Source organism: Nerophis lumbriciformis, linkage group LG04, assembly GCF_033978685.3.
Source record: "Nerophis lumbriciformis linkage group LG04, RoL_Nlum_v2.1, whole genome shotgun sequence".
In the NCBI taxonomy this organism is placed as follows: Eukaryota; Metazoa; Chordata; class Actinopteri; order Syngnathiformes; family Syngnathidae; genus Nerophis; species Nerophis lumbriciformis.
Genome location: NC_084551.2, coordinates 67,310,107 through 67,331,662, shown reverse-complemented (window position 1 = coordinate 67,331,662; position 21,556 = coordinate 67,310,107). Strand labels below are relative to the sequence as shown.

The following is a 21,556-nucleotide window of genomic DNA, read 5'->3' as shown; positions in this document are numbered from 1 at the left end:
TATCCGGCGTAGCCTCCTCTCCAGTACACCTGAATAGACCTTACCGAGAAGGCTGAGGAGTGTGATCCCACGATAGTTAGAACACACCCTCCGGTTCCCCTTCTTAAAGAGAGGAACCACCACCCCGGTCTGCCAATCCAGTGGTACCGCCCCCGATGTCCACGCGATGCTGCAGAATCTTGTCAACCAAGACTATTTTATTAATCGTTCAAAAAGGACCTTATCTTCACCATACCTGGTTGTCCAAATTAGGCATAATAATGTGTTAATTCCACGACTGTATATATCGGTATCGGTTGATATCGGTAGAGCTAATTAAGAGTTGGACAATATCGGAATATCGGGTATCGGCAAAAAGCCATTATCGGACATCCCTAAAAAATACCGTAAAAAAACTGAATTTGACTGTAAATGTAACAGTAATAGTATGGTACTGTTTTTTAATTTACTGTAATTATCTGTAAAAACGACCCTATATTTGAATGCATTTGTACCGTTTTTTTTCTATTTACTTTAAAACAAAATGACTGCAGATTTTACGACAAAAAAAGCTGGCAGCTCAATCGCCAAAATGTTATCATAAAAATAACAATGACACCATTTTTCCATTTACAGTAATGCACTGTAAAAAAAAAAAAAAAGACCATAGATTTTATGGTGATAAAACAGTCAGCGCAGTCACCAGAATTTTGGTAGTTTTTATATTTACAATATTACTACTGTAAAAAACGACTTTAAGCAAACTGGAAGCACACAATTAACAGTGATATCATTTTTCTGAGGTTGCTGAGGTAGTTAAAAAGCTCCTCGGTGGCAAGGCCCCGGGGGTGGATGAGATCCGCCCGGAGTTCCTTAAGGCTCTGGATGTTGTGGGGCTGTCTTGGTTGACAAGACTCTGCAACATCGCGTGGACATCGGGGGCGGTACCTCTGGATTGGCAGACCGGGGTGGTGGTTCCTCTCTTTAAAAAGGGGAACCGGAGGGTGTGTTCTAACTATCGTGGGATCACACTCCTCAGCCTTCTCGGTAAGGTCTATTCAGGTGTACTGGAGAGGAGGCTACGCCGGATAGTCGAACCTCGGATTCAGGAGGAACAGTGTGGTTTTCGTCCTGGTCGTGGAACTGTGGACCAGCTCTATACTCTCGGCAGGGTCCTTGAGGGTGCATGGGAGTTTGCCCAACCAGTCTACATGTGTTTTGTGGACTTGGAGAAAGCATTCGACCGTGTCCCTCGGGAAGTCCTGTGGGGAGTGCTCAGAGAGTATGGGGTATCGGACTGTCTGATTGTGGCGGTCCACTCCCTGTATGATCAGTGTCAGAGCTTGGTCCGCATTGCCGGCAGTAAGTCGGACACGTTTCCAGTGAGGGTTGGACTCCGCCAAGGCTGCCCTTTGTCACCGATTCTGTTCATAACCTTTATGGACAGAATTTCTAGGCGCAGTCAAGGCGTTGAGGAGATCTGGTTTGGTGGCTGCAGGATTAGGTCTCTGCTTTTTGCAGATGATGTGGTCCTGATGGCTTCATCTGGCCAGGATCTTCAGCTCTCACTGGATCGGTTCGCAGCCGAGTGTGAAGCGACTGGGATGAGAATCAGCACCTCCAAGTCCGAGTCCATGGTTCTCGCCCGGAAAAGGGTGGAGTGCCATCTCCGGGTTGGGGAGGAGATCTTGCCCCAAGTGGAGGAGTCCAAGTACCTCGGAGTCTTGTTCACGAGTGAGGGAAGAGTGGATCGTGAGATCGACAGGCGGATCGGTGCGGCGTCTTCAGTAATGCGGACGCTGTATCGATCTGTTGTGGTGAAGAAGGAGCTGAGCCGGAAGGCAAAGCTCTCGATTTACCGGTCGATCTACGTTCCCATCCTCACCTATGGTCATGAGCTTTGGGTCATGACCGAAAGGACAAGATCACGGGTACAAGCGGCCGAAATGAGTTTCCTCCGCCGGGTGGCGGGTCTCTCCCTTAGAGATAGGGTGAGAAGCTCTGTCATCCGGGGGGAGCTCAAAGTAAAGCCGCTGCTCCTCCACATGGAGAGGAGCCAGATGAGGTGGTTCGGGCATCTGGTCAGGATGCCACCCGAGCGCCTCCCTAAGGAGGTGTTTAGGGCACGTCCGACCGGTAGGAGGCCGCGAGGAAGACCCAGGACACGTTGGGAAGACTATGTCTCCCGGCTGGCCTGGGAACGCCTCGGGGTCCCACAGGAAGAGCTGGACGAAGTGGCTGGGGAGAGGGAAGTCTGGGCTTCCCTGCTTAGGCTGCTGCCCTCGCGACCCGACCTCGGATAAGCGGAAGAAGATGGATGGATGGATGGATCATTTTCCATTGCACTGTGAAACAAAATCACCACAGATTTTACGGTAAAAAAAAACAACTGGCAGCTCAGTCGCCAAAATTTGATTGGAAAAATAACAGTTTTATCGTTTTTCCATTTACAGTAATTCACTGTAAAACTAAAAGACTGTAGATTTTGCGGTAAAAAAACAAAACGAACAAACTGGCAGCTCAGTCGGAAATATCGTACAGCAAAAATAACAGTTTTTATATTTACAGTAAATAAGGAAAAATGAAAATTGACCATAGATTTTCTTGTAAAAAAAAAATAAGGCAGCTCAGTTTCAAAAATGTTACTGTAAAAATATGAAAAATTGCAGTAATGCATTGTAAAAACAACGACCATTTTTTTTTTACGATAAACATTTTTTTAACGTAAAAATAACAGTGGTACCGTTTTCCCATTCACAGTAATGGCACTGTAAAAAAAATTGCCCGTAGATTTTTTGAGGTTTTTAGGCATCTCAGCAGGGCCGGCCCGTGGCATAGGCCGTATAGGCAAATGCTAAGGGCGCCGTCCATCAGGGGGCGCCACGCCAGTGCCACAAATGTTGGAGAGAAAAAAAGAAAAGAAAAAAAAGTTGGTACTATTATTTCTAAATACAAAAAATAATCTCACGTTAATTAAAATGCAAAGTAAAGCCTATTTAATAGAAATATTATTTGTTACAACATTACCCCCCCCTCCCTTCCCGTATCATGACTCTTTTTGGACGTCACCACATCAACAAAATCAACACAAGATGTCAAAACGGCCAAAACTGTCAGGTGCCCAGGGAAGAAAAAAGAGAAAAGAAGAGGAGGAGAAACGAGAAAAGACAGAGGTAGCAGGTAGGTAACGTTAGCCTACATGAAATTATTTGTCTGTTACAGAATGTGATAGTAACCTGGCTTTTTAGCATTAAGCTAATGTCACATGATTCGGCAATTGCTAATCAATAAATAGCTAGTTCTGTTTTAACGTCGGGTTAATATTGTGGAGGGGGGTAAATTGTTATGGACAATAATAATGTAACGTTAGGTAATTACAGTACTCCCACCTTACATTCCTCAGGGACATTTGTATTAGATCTTTTAAGCAGGTGTTTTTTGTTTACATTGTTATTGCCTTCTGGTTAGCTAATGTTTGCCCTGCAGGTAATAGTCACTTTTCCACCCCTTTATATATTAGGTATAGTTTTAAGTAAAAAAAAAGAAGGTCAAAGACAAAGCTATTCGGTTTCTTGTGAGTATATACACTTCACTGCCGATGTGGGGGGGCGCCACCTAAAATCTTGCCTAGGGCGCCAGATTGGTTAGCATCTCAGTCGCCAGAATTTTACCGTAAACATAACAGTGGTAGTATGGTACCGTTTTTGATTTACAGTGAATTACTGTGAATGAAAAAGACTGTGGATTTTTACTGTAAACAAAAGCACTGTAAAAAAAAAACGTGTCGATTTTTACAGTAAGAAAACCAGAAGCACAGTCCCTAGGATTTTAATTTAAAATGAACAGTGATCCCTTATGTGGGATCTGAACCGAGGATGTCGTTGTGGCTTGTGCAGCCCTTTGAGACACTTGTGATTTAGGGCTATATAAATAAACATTGATTGATTGATTGATTCTGTAAAAGAAGGACCAAAGATTTTATGTTTAAAAAAAAAAAAAAAGTGGCTCAGTCGCCGGACTTTTGTCGTAAAAATAACAATAGAACTGTATTTCAACTTACCGTATTTTCCGCACCATAAGGCGCCCTGGGTTATAAGCCGCGCCTTCAACGAACGGCATATTTCAAAACTTTGTCCACCTATAAGCCGCCCCGTGTTATAAGCCGCATCTAACTGCGCTAAAGGAATGTCAAAAAAACAGTCAGATAGGTCAGTCAAACTTTAATAATATATTAAAAACCAGCGTGATGTGGGCGCGCATGGAGTCGTATATCAACATGGACGGAGCTGCGTGAAAAAAGCCACCCGGCCTCTTCGCGTAAACTTAAACTTACCTTAACCACTCGCTCATCTTTTCTTCATCCATCCATCCCTTCGAGTTAGCTTTTATGATGACGCCGGCTGGAAAGGTCTCTTTTGGCAAGGTCTTCCTTTTGAATATCACCATGGGTGGAAGTTTCTGGCCATTAGCATGGCAAGCTAGAACCACAGTGAAGGATGACTTCTCATTCCCTGTGGTGCGAATATTCACCGTACGTGCTCCCGTTGTATCCACAGTGCGGTTCACAGGAATATCAAAAGTCAGTGGAACCTCGTCCATGTTGATAATGTTCTCTGGCCGGATCTTTTTTTCAGCTATCTTGTTTTTACAATATGCACGGAAAGTAGCCAGCTTTTCTTGAAAGTCTTTAGGCAGTTGCTGTGAAATAGTAGTCCGTGTGCGGATGGAGAGATTGCGTCTTTTCATGAACCGGAAACCTGTCGCTTAGTAGGAGCCATTTTGTGGTCTTTACAGATGTAAACACACAAAGGAAATGAAACGTACGGTAATATCCGCGCGCTTTTTCTTCTTCTACGCAGGCGGGTGGTTGCTTACAGTAGAAGAAGAAGCGCTTCCTGTTCTATGGGGGCGGGTGCTTACCTTGGCGGTTGCTTGCGTAGAAGAAGAAGCACTTCCTCTTCTACGGGGAAAAAAGATGGCGGCTGTTTACCGTAGTTGCGAGACCGAAACTTTATGAAAATGAATCTTAATATTAATCCATATATAAAGCGCACCGGGTTAAAAGCCGCACCGTCAGCTTTTGAGTAAATTTGTGGTTTTTAGGTGCGGCTAATAGTGCGGAAAATACGGTACTGTAAATAATTTATATCCAAATTATACTGTAAAATGTTTAGAATTTTTTATTGTAGTGTTGACTTTATTTTTGCATGTGTGGTATTTTCTTAAGAAATTCAATGGATCTCAAGTATCCACCGCTTTGATCCTGACGTGGATGCCGTTGATGGAGCGAAGCACCAGTCGAGGGATGAGCCTGGGCTTCATGGCGGGGTCCTCCATCAGGTGGAACCTCCTCAGCGTCAAAGCCACCACCACTTTCATCTCGTTCATGGCGAAGTTCTGACCGATGCAGTTCCTGGCCGGCGGAACGGAGGTCACGTTTTGTGTTTTTAAGTTGAGAAGCGGACAAAACCAACCTGGGCCCGGCGGAGAACGGCACGAATGCATGTGGAGACCTCTGGGAAGTGTTCTCTGGCAGGAAGCGAAGTGGGTCAAACACCTGGGCTCACACCATGAGGAACAATAAACACAACATCTGGTCAGGACACCTGTGGAGATGTTGGACTCACAAAGTCACAGGAAACCTCTCTGGAGATTTACCAATCGACAAAACCCAAAACCACTGTTACACGTTGTGTAATTTGTCAATTAAAATGCACTAATACACCCCCATACCATCACACATACTGGCTTTTACACTTTGCGCCTATAACAATCCGGATGGTTCTTTTCCTCTTTGGTCCGGAGGACACGAACGTCCACAGTTCCCAAAAACAATTTGAAATGTGGACTGGTCAGACCACAGAACACTTTTCCACTTTGTATCAGTCCATCTTAGATGAGCTCAGGCCCAGCGGAGCCGGCGGCGTTTCTGGGTGTTGTTGATAAATGTATTTCGCTCCGCATAGTAGAGTTTTAACTTGCACTTCCAGATGTAGCGACCAACTGTAGTTACTGACAGTGGGTTTTCTGAAGTGTTCCTGAGCGCATGTGGTGATATCCTTTACACACTGATGTGGCTTTTTGAGGGATTGAAGGTCCGTAATACCATCGCTTACGTGTAGGGATGTCCGATAATGGCTTTTTGCCGATATCCGATATCGTCCAACTCTTTAATTACCGATACCGATATCAACCGATACCGATATATACAGTCGTGGAATTAACACATTATTATGCCTAACCCTAACCCTAACCCTAATTAGTTTTCTTGAGCCCATGTGGTGATATCCTTTACACATTGATGTCGCTTTTTGATGCCGTACAGCCTGAGGGATGGAAGGTCACGGGCTTAGCTGCTTACGTGCAGTGATTTCTCCAGATTCTCTGAACCCTTTGATGATATTACGGAGCGTAGATGGCGAAATCCCTAAATTCCTTGCAATAGCTGCTTGAGAAAGGTTTTTCTTAAACTGTTCAACGCATTTGTTGACAAAGTGGTGACCCTCTGCCCCATCCTTGTTTGTGAATGACTGAGCATTTCATGGAATCTACTTTTATACCCAATCATGGCACCCACCTGTTCCCAATTAGCCTGTTCACCTGTGGGATGTTCCAAATAAGTGTTTGATGAGCATTCCTCAACTTTATCAGTATTTATTGCCACCTTTCCCAACTTCTTTGTCACGTGTTGCTGGCATCAAATTCTAAAGTTAATGATTATTTGCAAAAAAAAAAAAAAAGTTTATGAGTTTGAACATCAAATATGTTGTCTTTGTAGCATATTCAACTGAATATGGGTTGAAAAGGATTTGCAAATCATTGTATTCCGTTTATATTTACGTCTAACACAATTTCCCAACTCATATGGAAACGGGGTTCGTACGACAGCGGAGACCCTCGGACTGTTGAACGACTGAAGCTCTACATAAAACAAGAACGGGAAAGAATTCCACTTTCAAAGCTTCAACAATTAGTTTCCTCAGTTCCCAATCGTTTATTGAGTGTTGTTAAAAGAAATGGTGATGTAACACAGTGGTGAACATGCCCTTTCCCAACTACTTTGGCACGTGTTGCAGCCATGAAATTCTAAGTTACCGTATTTTCCGCACTATTAGCCGCACCTAAAAACCACAAATTTACTCAAAAGCTGACAGTGCGGCTTATAACCCGGTGCGCTTTATATATGGATTAATATTAAGATTCATTTTCATAAAGTTTAGGTCTCGCAACTACGGTAAACAGCCGCCATCTTTTTTCCCCGTAGAAGAGGAAGCGCTTCTTCTTCTACGCAAGCAACCGCCAAGGTAAGCACCCGCCCCCATAGAACAGGAAGCGCTTCTTCTTCTACTGTAAGCAACCACCCGCCCGCGTAGAAGAAGAAGAAGAAGCGCGCGGATATTACGTTTCATTTCCTTTGTGTGTTTACATCTGTAAAGACCACAAAATGGCTCCTACTAAGCGACAGGTTTCCGGTTCATGAAAAGACGCAATCTCTCCATCCGCACACGGACTACTATTTCACAGCAACTGCCGAAAGACTTTCAAGAAAAGCTGGCTACTTTCCGTGCATATTGTAAAAACAAGATAGCTGAAAAAAAGATCCGGCCAGAGAACATTATCAACATGGACGAGGTTCCACTGACTTTTGATATTCCTGTGAACCGCACTGTGGATACAACGGGAGCACGTACGGTGAATATTCGCACCACAGGGAATGAGAAGTCATCCTTCACTGTGGTTCTAGCTTGCCATGCTAATGGCCAGAAACTTCCACCCATGGTGATATTCAAAAGGAAGACCTTGCCAAAAGAGACCTTTCCAGCCGGCGTCATCATAAAAGCTAACTCGAAGGGATGGATGGATGAAGAAAAGATGAGCGAGTGGTTAAGGGAAGTTTACGCGAAGAGGCCGGGTGGCTTTTTTCACGCAGCTCCGTCCATGTTGATATACGACTCCATGCGCGCCCACATCACGCTGGTTTTTAATATATTATTAAAGTTTGACTGACCTATCTGACTGTTTTTTTGACATTCCTTTAGCGCAGTTAGATGCGGCTTACAACACGGGGCGGCTTATAGGTGGACAAAGTTTTGAAATATGCCGTTCATTGAAGGCGCGGCTTATAACCCAGGGCGCCTTATGGTGCGGAAAATACGGTAATTATTATTTGCAAAAAAAAAATAAAGTTTATGAGTTTGAACATCAAATATGTTGTCTTTGTAGTGCATTCAATTGAATATGGGTTGAAAAGGATTTGCAAGTCATTGCATTCCATTTATGTTTGTATCCAACACAATTTACCAACTCCTATGGAAACAGGGTTTGTACCATGGTCAAGCCCGGAACCAATTAACAGCAATAAACGGGAGACTGCTGTACGCGCAAACATGCCTTTACATTGCTCATGAACGTTAGTCAAACATTAAACCGGTTTTTTAACACATCCCATTAAACTTTGTGCTCACTAGGGTGAGAACCCACGTAGTTATTGGACTAGGAAAACATGTCAAAATGTTTTGGGACACCCAGAATTCAAAGTGTCTTCCAACAGTTCGAGGCTGCCAAATAATCAAGCTTAACTCACATGAGGGTTCTCCCAAACCGTTGAATTCCTGTGCAGTGCAAACACACTTGTCCCAACTAATGATCCTACAAACAGAAATAAGGGCAGAAGTTAATCATTTATCTCAATTTCTCAGATTATACGTCTGGAAGGACTGCCAAAAAAACTCAACTAACCTGCTGGCAAAGTCCGTCCATCGAAAAAAGTAATGGGTTTGGTCGTTTTTCTGCCCATTCCCGGCACAGGCGGGTATAGCCTGAGGGATTCTTTAATGCACATGGTGGTGTACGGCAATTTGCTGAGGTCCTCCCTAGTGAAGACAACCCAAGTTGATGACCGACATTTCAAAACCGCTACACCGAGGTGTCGTCCATGGAACCAAGTTACCACTCAATGTTGTCCTTGCCGTCCATGACCTGAGTGACCTCGTCCCTGCACTTCTGCTGGTGTACCGGGTGGCAGGCGAGGGTGTAGAGGATGAAGGAAATGCCACTGGCGGTTGTGTCATGGCCCTCGAACATGAAGGTGTCCACTTCCGCTCGTATGTCTTCATCCGATAGTCCCTGCTGGTCCTCATCCTTAAAAGGTTTGCGGCCGTCGACAAAAAACATAAATCGATTAGTTTTATGGGGTACTGGTTCGGGTTCATGGTTCCACTGGAAGTTGCTTGACACAGATGTTGTTTAGCACTGTTTTTATTTTGGTAGGTTTCTAGTTGCTCACATTCTCGTTGTTTTGGTCTTCTTGTTCTTGTCAAAAGTCTAGCAGCCGCATTTTGTACCAATTGTAGTCTTTTAATGCTAGACATAGGGAGACCCGAAAATAATACGTTACAGTAGTCGAGACGAGACGTAACGAACGCATGAATAATGATCTCAGAGTCGCTAGTGGATAAAATGGAACGAATTTTAGCGATATTACGGAGATGAAAGAAGGCCGTTTTAGTAACACTCTTAATGTGTGACTCAAAGGAGAGAGTTGGGTCGAAAATAATACCCAGATTCTTTACTGATTCGCCTTGTGTAATTGTTTGGTTGTCAAATGTTAAGGTGGTATTATTAAATAAATGTCGGTGTTTAGCAGGACCGATAATCAGCATTTCCGTTTTCTTGGCGTTGAGTTGCACGAAGTTAGCGGACATCCATTGTTTAATTTCATTAAGACACGCCTCCAGCTGACTACAATCCGGCGTGTTGGTCAGCTTTAGGGGCATGTAGAGTTGGCTGTCATCAGCATAACAATGAAAGCTAACACCGTATTTGCGTATGATGTCGCCTAGCGGCAGCATGTAAATACTAAAGAGTGCAGGGCCAAGAACCAAACCCTGAGGAACTCCGCACGTTACCTTAACATAGTCCGAGGTCACATTATTATGGGAGACGCATTGCATCCTGTCAGTAAGATAAGAGTTAAACCACGACAAAGCTAAGTCTGACATACCAATACGTGTTTTGATACGCTCTAATAAAATATTATGATCGACGGTATCGAAAGCAGCGCTAAGATCAAGAAGCAGCAACATAGATGACGCATCAGAATCCATCGTTAGCAGTAGATCATTAGTCATTTTTGCGAGGGCTGTCTCCGTAGAGTGATTTGCCCTGAAACCGGATTGAAAAGGTTCACAGAGATTGTTAGACACTAAGTGTTCATTTAGCTGCTGTGCGACAATTTTTTCGAGGATTTTCGAAATAAAGGGAAGGTGAGTTTACCATGAGGTCAGGATCAAGGTTAGGTCTTTTGAGCAGAGGATGAATAACCGCTTTCTTGAATGCTAGGGGAACAGTGCCAGAGGAAAGTGATAAGTTTATAATATTTAGCACTGATGGACCTAATAATACAAAAAGCTCCTTGATAAGTTTCCCAGGAAGTGGGTCAAGTAAACATGTTGTTTGTTTTATCCCACTTACACGCCGTAATAGTTCCTCTAATGTTATTTCATCAAAAAGAGAGAGACTATTTTGTATTGCAGTATCCGTCGTAGATACAGTTGTATCTGTGTTAATAGAACCCAGTTGTAGCTGGGATGCGTTGTCTTTAATCTCCTTTCTAATGAGTTCAATTTTCTTATTAAAGAAATTCATAAAGCCATCTGCCGAGTTGGTGGAGCTATTGGGAGGAGTCCCTTGTTGGGTTAGCGATGCTACTGTACTAAACAAAAATTTAGGGTCGTTTTTGTTGAGGCGGATGAGATTTGAGTAATATTTAGCTTTAGCTAAGGTAAGCATGCGTTTATACGATATTAAACTATCACTCCATGCTTGATGGAAAACCTCATCCACCAGAACATAAACCTCTGATAACAGCAGGGGGCACTGTGCTGAAATAAGTTGAGGACTTTAAATACCTGGACGCATGGGTCAACTCAACTGAGCAAGATCTAAAAGTGAGGAAGGCACTTGCATGGAGGGCCCTGAATGGCATGACCAGTGTATGGAACTCCAACCTCCCCCGCCATGCTTAACATCAACAAGAGTGCGCGTGGCTAAAAGGGGAGGAGTATATTTACAGCTAGAATTCACCAAGTCAAGTATTTCATATATATATATATATATATACAACTCAGCTTTAAGTGTTGTAAAGAGCTTGGGAGCGAATTGTGACTTGAATTCCCTGGGAGGAACAACTGGTCCAAAACGCAACAATTTATATATATATATATATATATATATATATATATATATATATATATATATATATATATATATATATATATATATTTTTTTTTTTTTTTTTTAATTATATATATATATATATATATATATATATATATATATATATATATATATAAAATAAATACTTGAATTTCAGTGTTCATTTATTTACACATATACACACACATAACACTCATCTACTCATTGTTGAGTTAAGGGTTGAATTGTCCATCCTTGTTCTATTCTCTGTCACTATTTTTTCGAACCATGCTGAACACCCTCTCTGATGATGCATTGCTGTGTGGCACGCACAAAAGTGCTTTCATCAAATGCACTAGATGGCAGTATTGTCCTGTTTAAGAGTGTCACAACATTGCTGTTTACGGCAGACAAACTGCTTTACGGTAGACAAAAAAGTGACTGCTGTTGTTGTGTGTTGTTGCCACGCTGGGAGGACGTTAATGAAACTGCCTAACAATAAACCCACATAAGAAACCAAGAACTCGCCCTCCATCATTCTATAGTTATAACGTGATTGGGCAGGTACGCGTTTTTATATTGTGGAGGACCTGAGTCCGCCTGAACTTCGGGAGATTTTCGGGAGAAAATTTGTCCCGGGAGGTATTCGGGAGAAGCGCTGAATTTCGGGAGTCTCCCGGAAAATCCGGGAGGGTTGGCAAGTATGGTTAAAGTCAGTACGAAGCAGCTTTTAGTGGACTAAGAATTTTGGTTTGGTTTTTGATGACTAAGATGTAGATTAGTCCTCATGGCATTCAAAGCGATGTGTACAGATTTTATTTTTGTTTGTTCTACTTCCACTTACTGTTACTTGTTCAGACTATGTGCCAAAGTTGGTATGAAGCAGCTTTTAGTGATCTAAGGACGTTGGTTTGGTTTTCTGTGACTAAGATGTAGATTAGTCCTCATGGCATTCAAAGTGATGTGTACAGATTTTATTTTTGTTTGTTCTACTTCCACTTACTGTTACTTGTTCAGACTATGTGCCAAAGTTGGTATGAAGCAGCTTTTAGTGATCTAAGGACGGTGGTTTGGTTTTCTGTGACTAAGATGTAGATTACCTTCCCGGTAAGGTCTATTCAGGTGTACTGGAGAGGAGGCTACGCCGGATAGTCGAACCTCGGATTCAGGAGGAACAGTGTGGTTTTCGTCCTGGTCGTGGAACTGTGGACCAGCTCTATACTCTCGGCAGGGTCCTTGAGGGTGCATGGGAGTTTGCCCAACCAGTCTACATGTGCTTTGTGGACTTGGAGAAGGCATTCGACCGTGTCCCTCGGGAAGTCCTGTGGGGAGTGCTCAGAGAGTATGGGGTATCGGACTGTCTGATTTTGGCGGTCCGCTCCCTGTATGATCAGTGTCAGAGCTTGGTCCGCATTGCCGGCAGTAAGTCGGACACGTTTCCAGTGAGGGTTGGACTCCGCCAAGGCTGCCCTTTGTCACCCATTCTGTTCATAACTTTTATGGACAGAATTTCTAGGCGCAGTCAAGGCGTTGAGGGGATCCGGTTTGGTGGCTGCAGGATTAGGTCTCTGCTTTTTGCAGATGATGTGGTCCTGATGGCTTCCTCTGGCCAGGATCTTCAGCTCTCGCTGGATCGGTTCGCAGCCGAGTGTGAAGCGACTGGGATGAGAATCAGCACCTCCAAGTCCGAGTCCATGGTTCTCGCCCTGAAAAGGGTGGAATGCCATCTTCGGGTTGGGGAGGAGACCCTTCCCCAAGTGGAGGAGTTCAAGTACCTCAGAGTCTTGTTCACGAGTGAGGGAAGAGTGGATCGTGAGATCGACAGGCGGATCGGTGCGGCATCTTCAGTAATGCGGACGCTGTATCGATCCGTTGTGGTGAAGAAGGAGCTGAGCCGGAAGGCAAAGCTCTCAATTTACCGGTCGATCTACGTTCCCATCCTCACATATGGTCATGAGCTTTGGGTTATGACCGAAAGGACAAGATCACGGGTACAAGCGGCCCAAATGAGTTTCCTCCGCCGGGTGGCAGGGCTCTCCCTTAGAGATAGGGTGAGAAGCTCTGTCATCCGGGGGGAGCTCAAAGTAAAGCCGCTGCTCCTCCACATGGAGAGGAGCCAGATGAGGTGGTTCGGGCATCTGGTCAGGATGCCACCCGAACGCCTCCCTAGGGAGGTGTTTAGGGCACGTCCGACCGGTAGGAGGCCACGGGGAAGACCCAGGACACGTTGGGAAGACTATGTCTCCCGGCTGGCCTGGGAACGCCTCGGGATCCCCCGGGAGGAGCTGGACGAAGTGGCTGGGGAGAGGGAAGTCTGGGCTTCCCTGCTTAGGCTGCTGCCCCCGCGACCCGACCTCGGATAAGCGGAAGAAGATGGATGGATGGATGGATAAGATGTAGATTAGTCCTGATGGCATTCAAAGCGATCTGTAAAGATTTTATTTTTGTAGGTTTCTACTTCCACTTACTATTATTTGTTCGGAATCTGTGCCAAAGTCAGCATGAAGACGCTTTTAGTAAACTAAGGACTTTGGCTTTGAGCTTCTGTGACTGTCATCTATTAAAGAACAACTTGCTTCTAAAACTTACTCTTGCTAAGAGAAGAATGTCCAAAAAGTCCATGTTCCTCTTCTTTTTGATGTTCTCAGGCTTCGCCTCTTCCTTCAATGCTTCTTTGCGCTTTTTTATCACGTCCTCTTTCAAAGACAAAGAGAAGGTATTACTGACGCGTGTGACATGTTGACCGTTTCCAGAAATCGGCTTACCTGTATGACTGTGAGCCACCTTGCAAGCTCTCCTGTACCTGAAGCCATGCGGGCTGAGGTAGAATACGAGGTTGTTGTGGTAAGGAAAGATCCGCAGGCGCAAGTTGATCAAATCAGCGAGCTCATACACGGATTTGATGTAGATGTTTGTTCCGCTGAAAGCAGAACACGGTACATGTTAAAAACTGTCTAAAACAAGGCTGATGATGTACAGAAAGTCGAGGCTGACCTCTCGGTCTGACAGTTGCTGTCGTAGCTGAACGCGCACTTCAGAATGCTGTCCAGCGCCATGAGGCTCACATGTTTGAACAGCTCAAAGGACTCGCCGCTGCTTGAATAAAGCTCCCATTTGTCCTGAAGACAGCCAGTAGGTTATATAGACTTTGCAGCCGTTGGGGGCGTGGTTAAGATATATACAGTATATATATATAGCTAGAATTAACTGAAAGTCAATTATTTCTTATATATATATATATATATATATATATATATATATGTATATATATATATATATATATATATATAGAACGACATGCTCAAAATGATACAATCAGTCAAATTCAAGCCAATCCGCAACCCACTCCTCACCAAGCTGAAAAATGACAAGGAGCGCATCAAGAAAGTAAACAACCTCATCATAGCTGCCGATAAAACCACAAACTTCTACAGAATGGACATACCAGAACACCACACCTTACTGGACAGAAGCATCACCAAATCATACAAAAAAGCGCAACCCAATACCTTACAGAACATCCACCTGGAAAATAAAAGGATCGCGGCTGAACTGGACATTGAGGACAGGGTGGACGCCACAGCCAACAAGGAAGCCTTCATCACATTGAAGGATCACAAACCCAACTTCGCAAATAACCCAACATGCCGACTAATAAACCCAACTAAATCTGAAATAGGAAAAATCAGCAAAATAATCCTGGACAGAGTCAACACAAAAATCAAGGACAAAACACCACTCAACCAATGGAGAAATACAGCAGCAGTAATCAAATGGTTCAACAACATCCAAGACAAACAACAGCACAACTTTATCTCCTTTGATATCGAGGAATTTTACCCTTCCATCATGCAAGACCTACTGACTCAAGCACTAGACTTCGCCTCAGACTACGACTCAATCACAGGCAACGAAAGAAACATCATCATCCACGCAAAAAACTCCATTCTCATCCACAACAGTACACCATGGCAAAAAAAGAACAATGCAACATTTGACGTCACTATGGGAAGTTTTGACGGAGCAGAAACGTGTGAACTCGTTGGGAGTTTCCTCCTCTCCCAGCTCGCTAGCCTCAATCTGAACCTTGGTATTTACCGTGATGACGGACTGGCAGTGTGTCGCGCCTCGCCAAGGAGCAGCGAGAATACCAAGAAGCGCATATGCCAAATTTTCAAAGAGAACGGCCTACGGATCACGATTGAAGCCAACAAGCAAACCGTCAACTTCCTTGACGTCACTTTCAACCTGAGAAATAACAGCTACCAACCATTCACGAAACCCAACACAACACTCCAATACGTGCACCATGACAGCAACCACCCACCCACCACCACGAAAAGAATACCTACCGGAATCAATAAAAGGCTATCGATGCTGTCATCTAGCAAAGCTGAATTTGACCAAGCAACCCCCCCGTACCAAAAAGCCCTTGATGAAAGCGGATACAATTTCACCCTCACCTATGAACCCACGCCAGGAAACCAGCCAAAAAAGAACAGAAAACGAAGCGGCATCATCTGGTACAACCCCCCATACAGCAAAAACGTCTCAACGAACATTGGACACAAATTCCTCAATCTGATTGACAAACACTTTCCCAAAGACAACACCCTAAGAAAAGTATTCAACAAGAACAACATCAAATTGAGCTACAGCTGCATGAACAATATACGACAAATCATCTCAAACCACAACAAAACAATTGCAAATGAGCCGTCGACCCCCAGTCAGAACGACTCCAAAACCAACAAAGCATGTAACTGTCGAAAGAAACCTGATTGCCCTCTCAACGGGGGGTGCTTACAAACATCAGTTGTCTACCAATCTAAGGTAACACGCAAGGACATTAACACATCCGACACATATGTAGGATTAACCGAGGGAGAATTCAAAACCAGATGGAACAACCACAAGGCTTCTTTCAGGAACAAAAACCTGCGAAATACCACAGAACTCAGCAAACACATTTGGGACCTCAAAGACAATAATGTTGAATATTCAATAACATGGCAAATTCTTGCATCCAGCACACCTTACAATAGTGGTAATAAAAGATGCAACCTATGCTTGAAAGAGAAACTGTTTATTATTTACCGTCCAGACCTGTCATCCCTCAACAAGCGCAGCGAAATTGTAACAGCATGCCGCCATAGACGGAAACACCTCCTAGGTAACACATGAGCCAATCACCACGCCCCTAGGCCAGCCTGTACCCACCCACTCTGTGCCCTATATAAACCATGGTATGCGAATGCTCCCATTAAAATCTCCTGATGATTGAGGGTACCCCCCCTCATGAAACAGGCCTGTAGAGATGAAATAGTCTTGTGATTTTTTCCCCACACATACATATATATATATATATATATATATATATATATATATATATATATATATATATATATATATATATATATATATATATATATATATATATATGTATATATATATATATATCCATCCATCCATCCATCCATTTTCTAACGCTTATTCCCTTCGGGGTCGCGGGGATATATATATATATATATATATATATATGTCTTAATAAGGTTATCCAAAAAATAGTGCTCGATACCGTAGTAGAGCGCAATATATGTATGTGTGGGAAAAAAAAAATCACAAGACTATTTCACCTCTACAGGCCTGTTTCATGAGGGGGGGTACCCTCAATCATCAGGAGATTTTAATGGGAGCATTCGCATACCATGGTTTATATAGGGCACAGAGTGGGTGGGTACAGGCTGGCCTAGGGGCGTGGTGATTGGCTCATGTGTTACCTAGGAGGTGTTTCCGTCTATGGCGGCATGCTGTTACAATTTCGCTGCGCTTGTTGAGGGATGACAGGTCTGGACGGTAAATAATAAACAGTTTCTCTTTCAAGCATAGGTTGCATCTTTTATTACCACTATTGTAAGGTGTGCTGGATGCAAGAATTTGCCATGTTATTGAATATTCAACATTATTGTCTTTGAGGTCCCAAATGTGTTTGCTGAGTTCTGTGGTCTGGGGGCCCCCAGACAGAGCGACTCCAAAACCAACAAAGACTGTAACTGTCGAAAGAAACCTGATTGCCCTCTCAACGGGGGGTGCTTACAAACATCAGTTGTCTACCAATCTAAGGTAATACGCAAGGACATTAACACATCCGACACATATGTAGGATTAACCGAGGGAGAATTCAAAACCAGATGGAACAATCACAAGGCTTCTTTCAGGAACAAAAACCTGCGGAATACCACAGAACTCAGCAAACACATTTGGGACCTCAAAGACAATAATGTTGAATATTCAATAACATGGCAAATTCTAGGCCAGCCTGTACCCACCCACTCTGTGCCCTATATAAACCATGGTATGCGAATGCTCCCATTAAAATCTCCTGATGATTGAGGGTACCCCCCCTCATGAAACAGGCCTGTAGAGATGAAATAGTCTTGTGATTTTTTTTCCCACACATACATATATATATATATATATATATGAAATACTTGACTTGGTGAATTCTAGCTGTAAATATACTCCTCCCCTCTTAACCACGCCCCCAACCATGCCCCCCGCACCCACCCCCCGAAATTGGAGGTCTCAAGGTTGGCAAGTATGGTCCTGGTGTTTCGTTTCATAGTGTCGCCTAACGTTGTACTCCTTATTTACCGACACGTTGGCTCAGGGCCGGCCCGTGGCATAGGCCGTATAGGCAAATGCTAAGGGCGCCGTCCATCAGGGGGCGCCACGCCAGTTCCACAAATGTTGGAGAAAAGAAAAAAAAAAAAAAAAAAGTTGGTACTATTATTTCTAAATACAAGAAATAATCCCACGTTAATTAAAATGCAAAGTAAAGCCTATTTAATAGAAATATTATTTGTTACAACATTACGCCCTCCCCCCCCTCCCCCCGCACGGTGCGCCCCCTCCCTTCCCGTATCATGACTCTTTTTGGACGTCACCACATCAAAAAATCAACACAAGATGTCAAAACGGCCAAAACTGTCAGGTGCCCAGGGAAGAAAAAAGAGAAAAGAAGAGGAGGAGAAACGAGAAAAGACAGAGGTAGCAGGTAGGTAACGTTAGCCTACATGAAATTATTTGTCTGTTACAGAATGTGATAGTAACCTGGCTTTTTAGCATTAAGCTAATGTTACATGATTCGGCAATTGCTAATCAATAAATAGCTAGTTCTGTTTTAACGTCGGGTTAATATTGTGGAGGGGGCTAAATTGTTATGGAAAATAATAATGTAACGTTAGGTAATTACAGTACTCCCACCTTACATTCCTCAGGGACATTTGTATTAGATCTTTTAAGCAGGTGTTTTTTGTTTACATTGTTATTGCCTTCTGGTTAGCTAATGTTTGCCCTGCAGGTAATAGTCACTTTTCCACCCCTTTATATATTAGGTATAGTTGTAAGTAAAAAAAAAAAAGGTCAAAGACAAAGCTATTCGGTTTCTTGTGAGTATATACACTTCACTGCCGATGTGGGGGGGCGCCACCTAAAATCTTGCCTAGGGCGCCAGATTGGTTAGGGTTAGGGTCTGCGTTGGCTCCACAGACCAGACAAACAGGTCTGTCTTTTACATATATAAACAGATATTCTGTCTCCCACTTGTCCAGAAAAGTTCTGTTTTCTCCCTTCCTTTTCGCCATTTTTGGTAGGGGGTAACACAGTGACACTGACAGTTGTAGTTTGAGGCCGCAGCACGTCTGGGTGAGAGGCACGGGGAGGCGAGGTGGGCCGGCCGGCTTTCAGCCCAAGGGTTGCGCTCGAACACGGATCGCTACTGACCCAGAGGAGAGAGCATGGCTGGCGCGCCAAAACAACAGCAGAGTTATAATATACAGGTAAAAGCCAGTAAATTAGAATATTTTGAAAAACTTGATTTATTTCAGTAATTGCATTCAAAAGGTGTAACTTGTACATTATATTTATTCATTGCACACAGACTGATGCATTCAAATGTTTATTTCATTTAATTTTGATGATTTGAAGTGGCAACAAATGAAAATCCAAAATTCCGTGTGTCACAAAATTAGAATATTACTTAAGGCTAATACAAAAAAGGGATTTTTAGAAATGTTGGCCAACTGAAAAGTATGAAAATGAAAAATATGAGCATGTACAATACTCAATACTTGGTTGGAGCTCCTTTTGCCTCAATTACTGCGTTAATGCGGCGTGGCATGGAGTCGATGAGTTTCTGGCACTGCTCAGGTGTTATGAGAGCCCAGGTTGCTCTGATAGTGGCCTTCAACTCTTCTGCGTTTTTGGGTCTGGCATTCTGCATCTTCCTTTTCACAATACCCCACAGATTTTCTATGGGGCTAAGGTCAGGGGAGTTGGCGGGCCAATTTAGAAGAGAAATACCATGGTCCGTAAACCAGGCACGGGTAGATTTTGCGCTGTGTGCAGGCGCCAAGTCCTGTTGGAACTTGAAATCTCCATCTCCATAGAGCAGGTCAGCAGCAGGAAGCATGAAGTGCTCTAAAACTTGCTGGTAGACGGCTGCGTTGACCCTGGATCTCAGGAAACAGAGTGGACCGACACCAGCAGATGACATGGCACCCCAAACCATCACTGATGGTGGAAACTTTACACTAGACTTCAGGCAACGTGGATCCTGTGCCTCTCCTGTCTTCCTCCAGACTCTGGGACCTCGATTTCCAAAGGAAATGCAAAATTTGCTTTCGTCAGAAAACATGACTTTGGACCACTCAGCAGCAGTCCAGCTGGTGTCGGTCCACTCTGTTTCCTGAGATCCAGGGTCAACGCAGCCGTCTACCAGCAAGTTTTAGAGCACTTCATGCTTCCTGCTGCTGACCTGCTCTATGGAGATGGAGATTTCAAGTTCCAACAGGACTTGGCGCCTGCACACAGCGCAAAATCTACCCGTGCCTGGTTTACGGACCATGGTATTTCTGTTCTAAATTGGCCCGCCTTACACAATATTCTAATTTTGTGACACACGGAATTTTGGATTTTCATTTGTTGCCACTTCAAATCATCAAAATTAAATGAAATAAACATTTGAATGCATCAGTCTGTGTGCAATGAATAAATATAATGTACAAGTTACACCTTTTGAATGCAATTACTGAAATAAATCAAGTTTTTCAAAATATTCTAATTTACTGGCTTTTACCTGTATGGACTCGGACTTGGAGGTGCTGATTCCCATCCCAGTGGCTTCACACTCGGCTGCGAACCGATCCAGTGAGAGCTGAAGATCTTGGGCAGATGAAGCCATCAGGACCACATCATCTGCAAAAAGCAGAGACCTAATCCTGCAGCCACCAAACCAGATCCCCTCAACGCCTTGACTGCGCCTAGAAATTCTGTCCATAAAGGTTATGAACAGAATGGGTGACAAAGGGCAGCCTTGGCGGGGAGACCAACCTTGTGTAATTTCAATATTGTCGTGTATTTTCAATCCTGTGTAATTTTAATTGTGCACATTGTCCTTCAAGTAAACAAATCGTACAAACCAACATCGCGGTGGCCGAATCCGACATCGGCCTTGTGTACGATTTCAGCACATCGTAATGGAAACCCGGCGTCAGGAGCCTCCTGTGGCGGAACCATTTCTGACCGTTAGACACCAGTAAGCCGTCGCCTGAGAAAGAACGCAAGCATTGTTTGCGTTAGTTGGAGCAACGACATATCAACTCCTCGGAAAAAGGACGTCTTACCAATCCAGGTCTGTAGGAAGGTATACAAAAAATCATCTTTTGGCTCTGTAATTGAAATAGAGGATTGGGATTTTTTTTTTAAATACTACAGTTACCCTCACCCAAAGGTCAATATGGACAAAAATAGACACCTGTTGTCGTCAGTATGCTTTTTACATAATCTGGATGGTGGATGTTGAAGTAACAAACAAGGGGACCGAACCACACAGGGAATCCATAGGGGTACTGCACCCCCCACTTCACCACCGTGTCAAAGTCAGTCCCATCGTGTTTGAACTGAAACACAACAACAAATGTCCTCATGCACGGTTGTTTTTTTTTTGTGGTAACGATCGTTACATTGCAATGCTTCTCACCTGGAGGGCGTGTCCGAACAACCAATGTCTCGGTGGTCCCAGGAACACCTCGTCGATCCGAGAGGCTTGTTGTCTGCGTTGAAGCAGGACGATGGCTTTGTAGACGACAGCCAGGAGGCAAAGCAGAGCGATTGAGTACTGCACAAAGCAGGCCGACGGAAGCCCCAACAAAACCTCCGTGACGGACATTGTTGTTGGGAAAGTGAGGACGAAGTGAGAGCAAAGCTCCGGTGTTCAATAGGCGTGACGTCACTTTCTGGGTGGGCGGGACTGAGCTACAAAAGATGCATTGATTATATCGTTAAAAATGTAGAATGTACTTCCAACAACTATATTTAC

The 21,556-nt window shown here is 43.8% G+C and overlaps 1 protein-coding gene across 1 annotated transcript; it reads right to left on the bottom strand.

The window, feature by feature from the left end:
* Positions 1 to 5,220: 5,220 nt before the first annotated feature.
* cyp4t8 (cytochrome P450, family 4, subfamily T, polypeptide 8) lies at positions 5,221 to 21,487 on the bottom strand. The gene is made up of 12 exons (XM_061958791.2): positions 21,218 to 21,487; positions 20,993 to 21,137; positions 20,862 to 20,906; positions 20,658 to 20,785; positions 14,170 to 14,294; positions 13,941 to 14,095; positions 13,765 to 13,871; positions 8,930 to 9,120; positions 8,719 to 8,852; positions 8,564 to 8,628; positions 5,454 to 5,536; positions 5,221 to 5,392 (listed from the first exon to the last, which is right to left on the bottom strand). Exons 1-12 carry the CDS (start codon positions 21,404 to 21,406, stop codon positions 5,221 to 5,223), a joined length of 1,539 nt encoding a protein of 512 aa, XP_061814775.1. The 5' UTR covers positions 21,407 to 21,487.
* Positions 21,488 to 21,556: the final 69 nt, after the last annotated feature.

Excerpts from the sequence above, each read along its gene's own strand:
- cyp4t8 (XM_061958791.2), bottom strand. The coding sequence starts at position 21,406 with ATGTCCGTCACGGAGGTTTTGTTGGGGCTTCCGTCGGCCTGCTTTGTG. Across the intron at positions 13,872-13,940 it reads GGTGGCTCACAGTCATACAG|AGGACGTGATAAAAAAGCGC; the intron begins GTAAGCCGATTT and ends TGTCTTTGAAAG. Across the intron at positions 9,121-13,764 it reads ACATTCTTCTCTTAGCAAGA|GATGAGGACCAGCAGGGACT; the intron begins GTAAGTTTTAGA and ends AAACCTTTTAAG.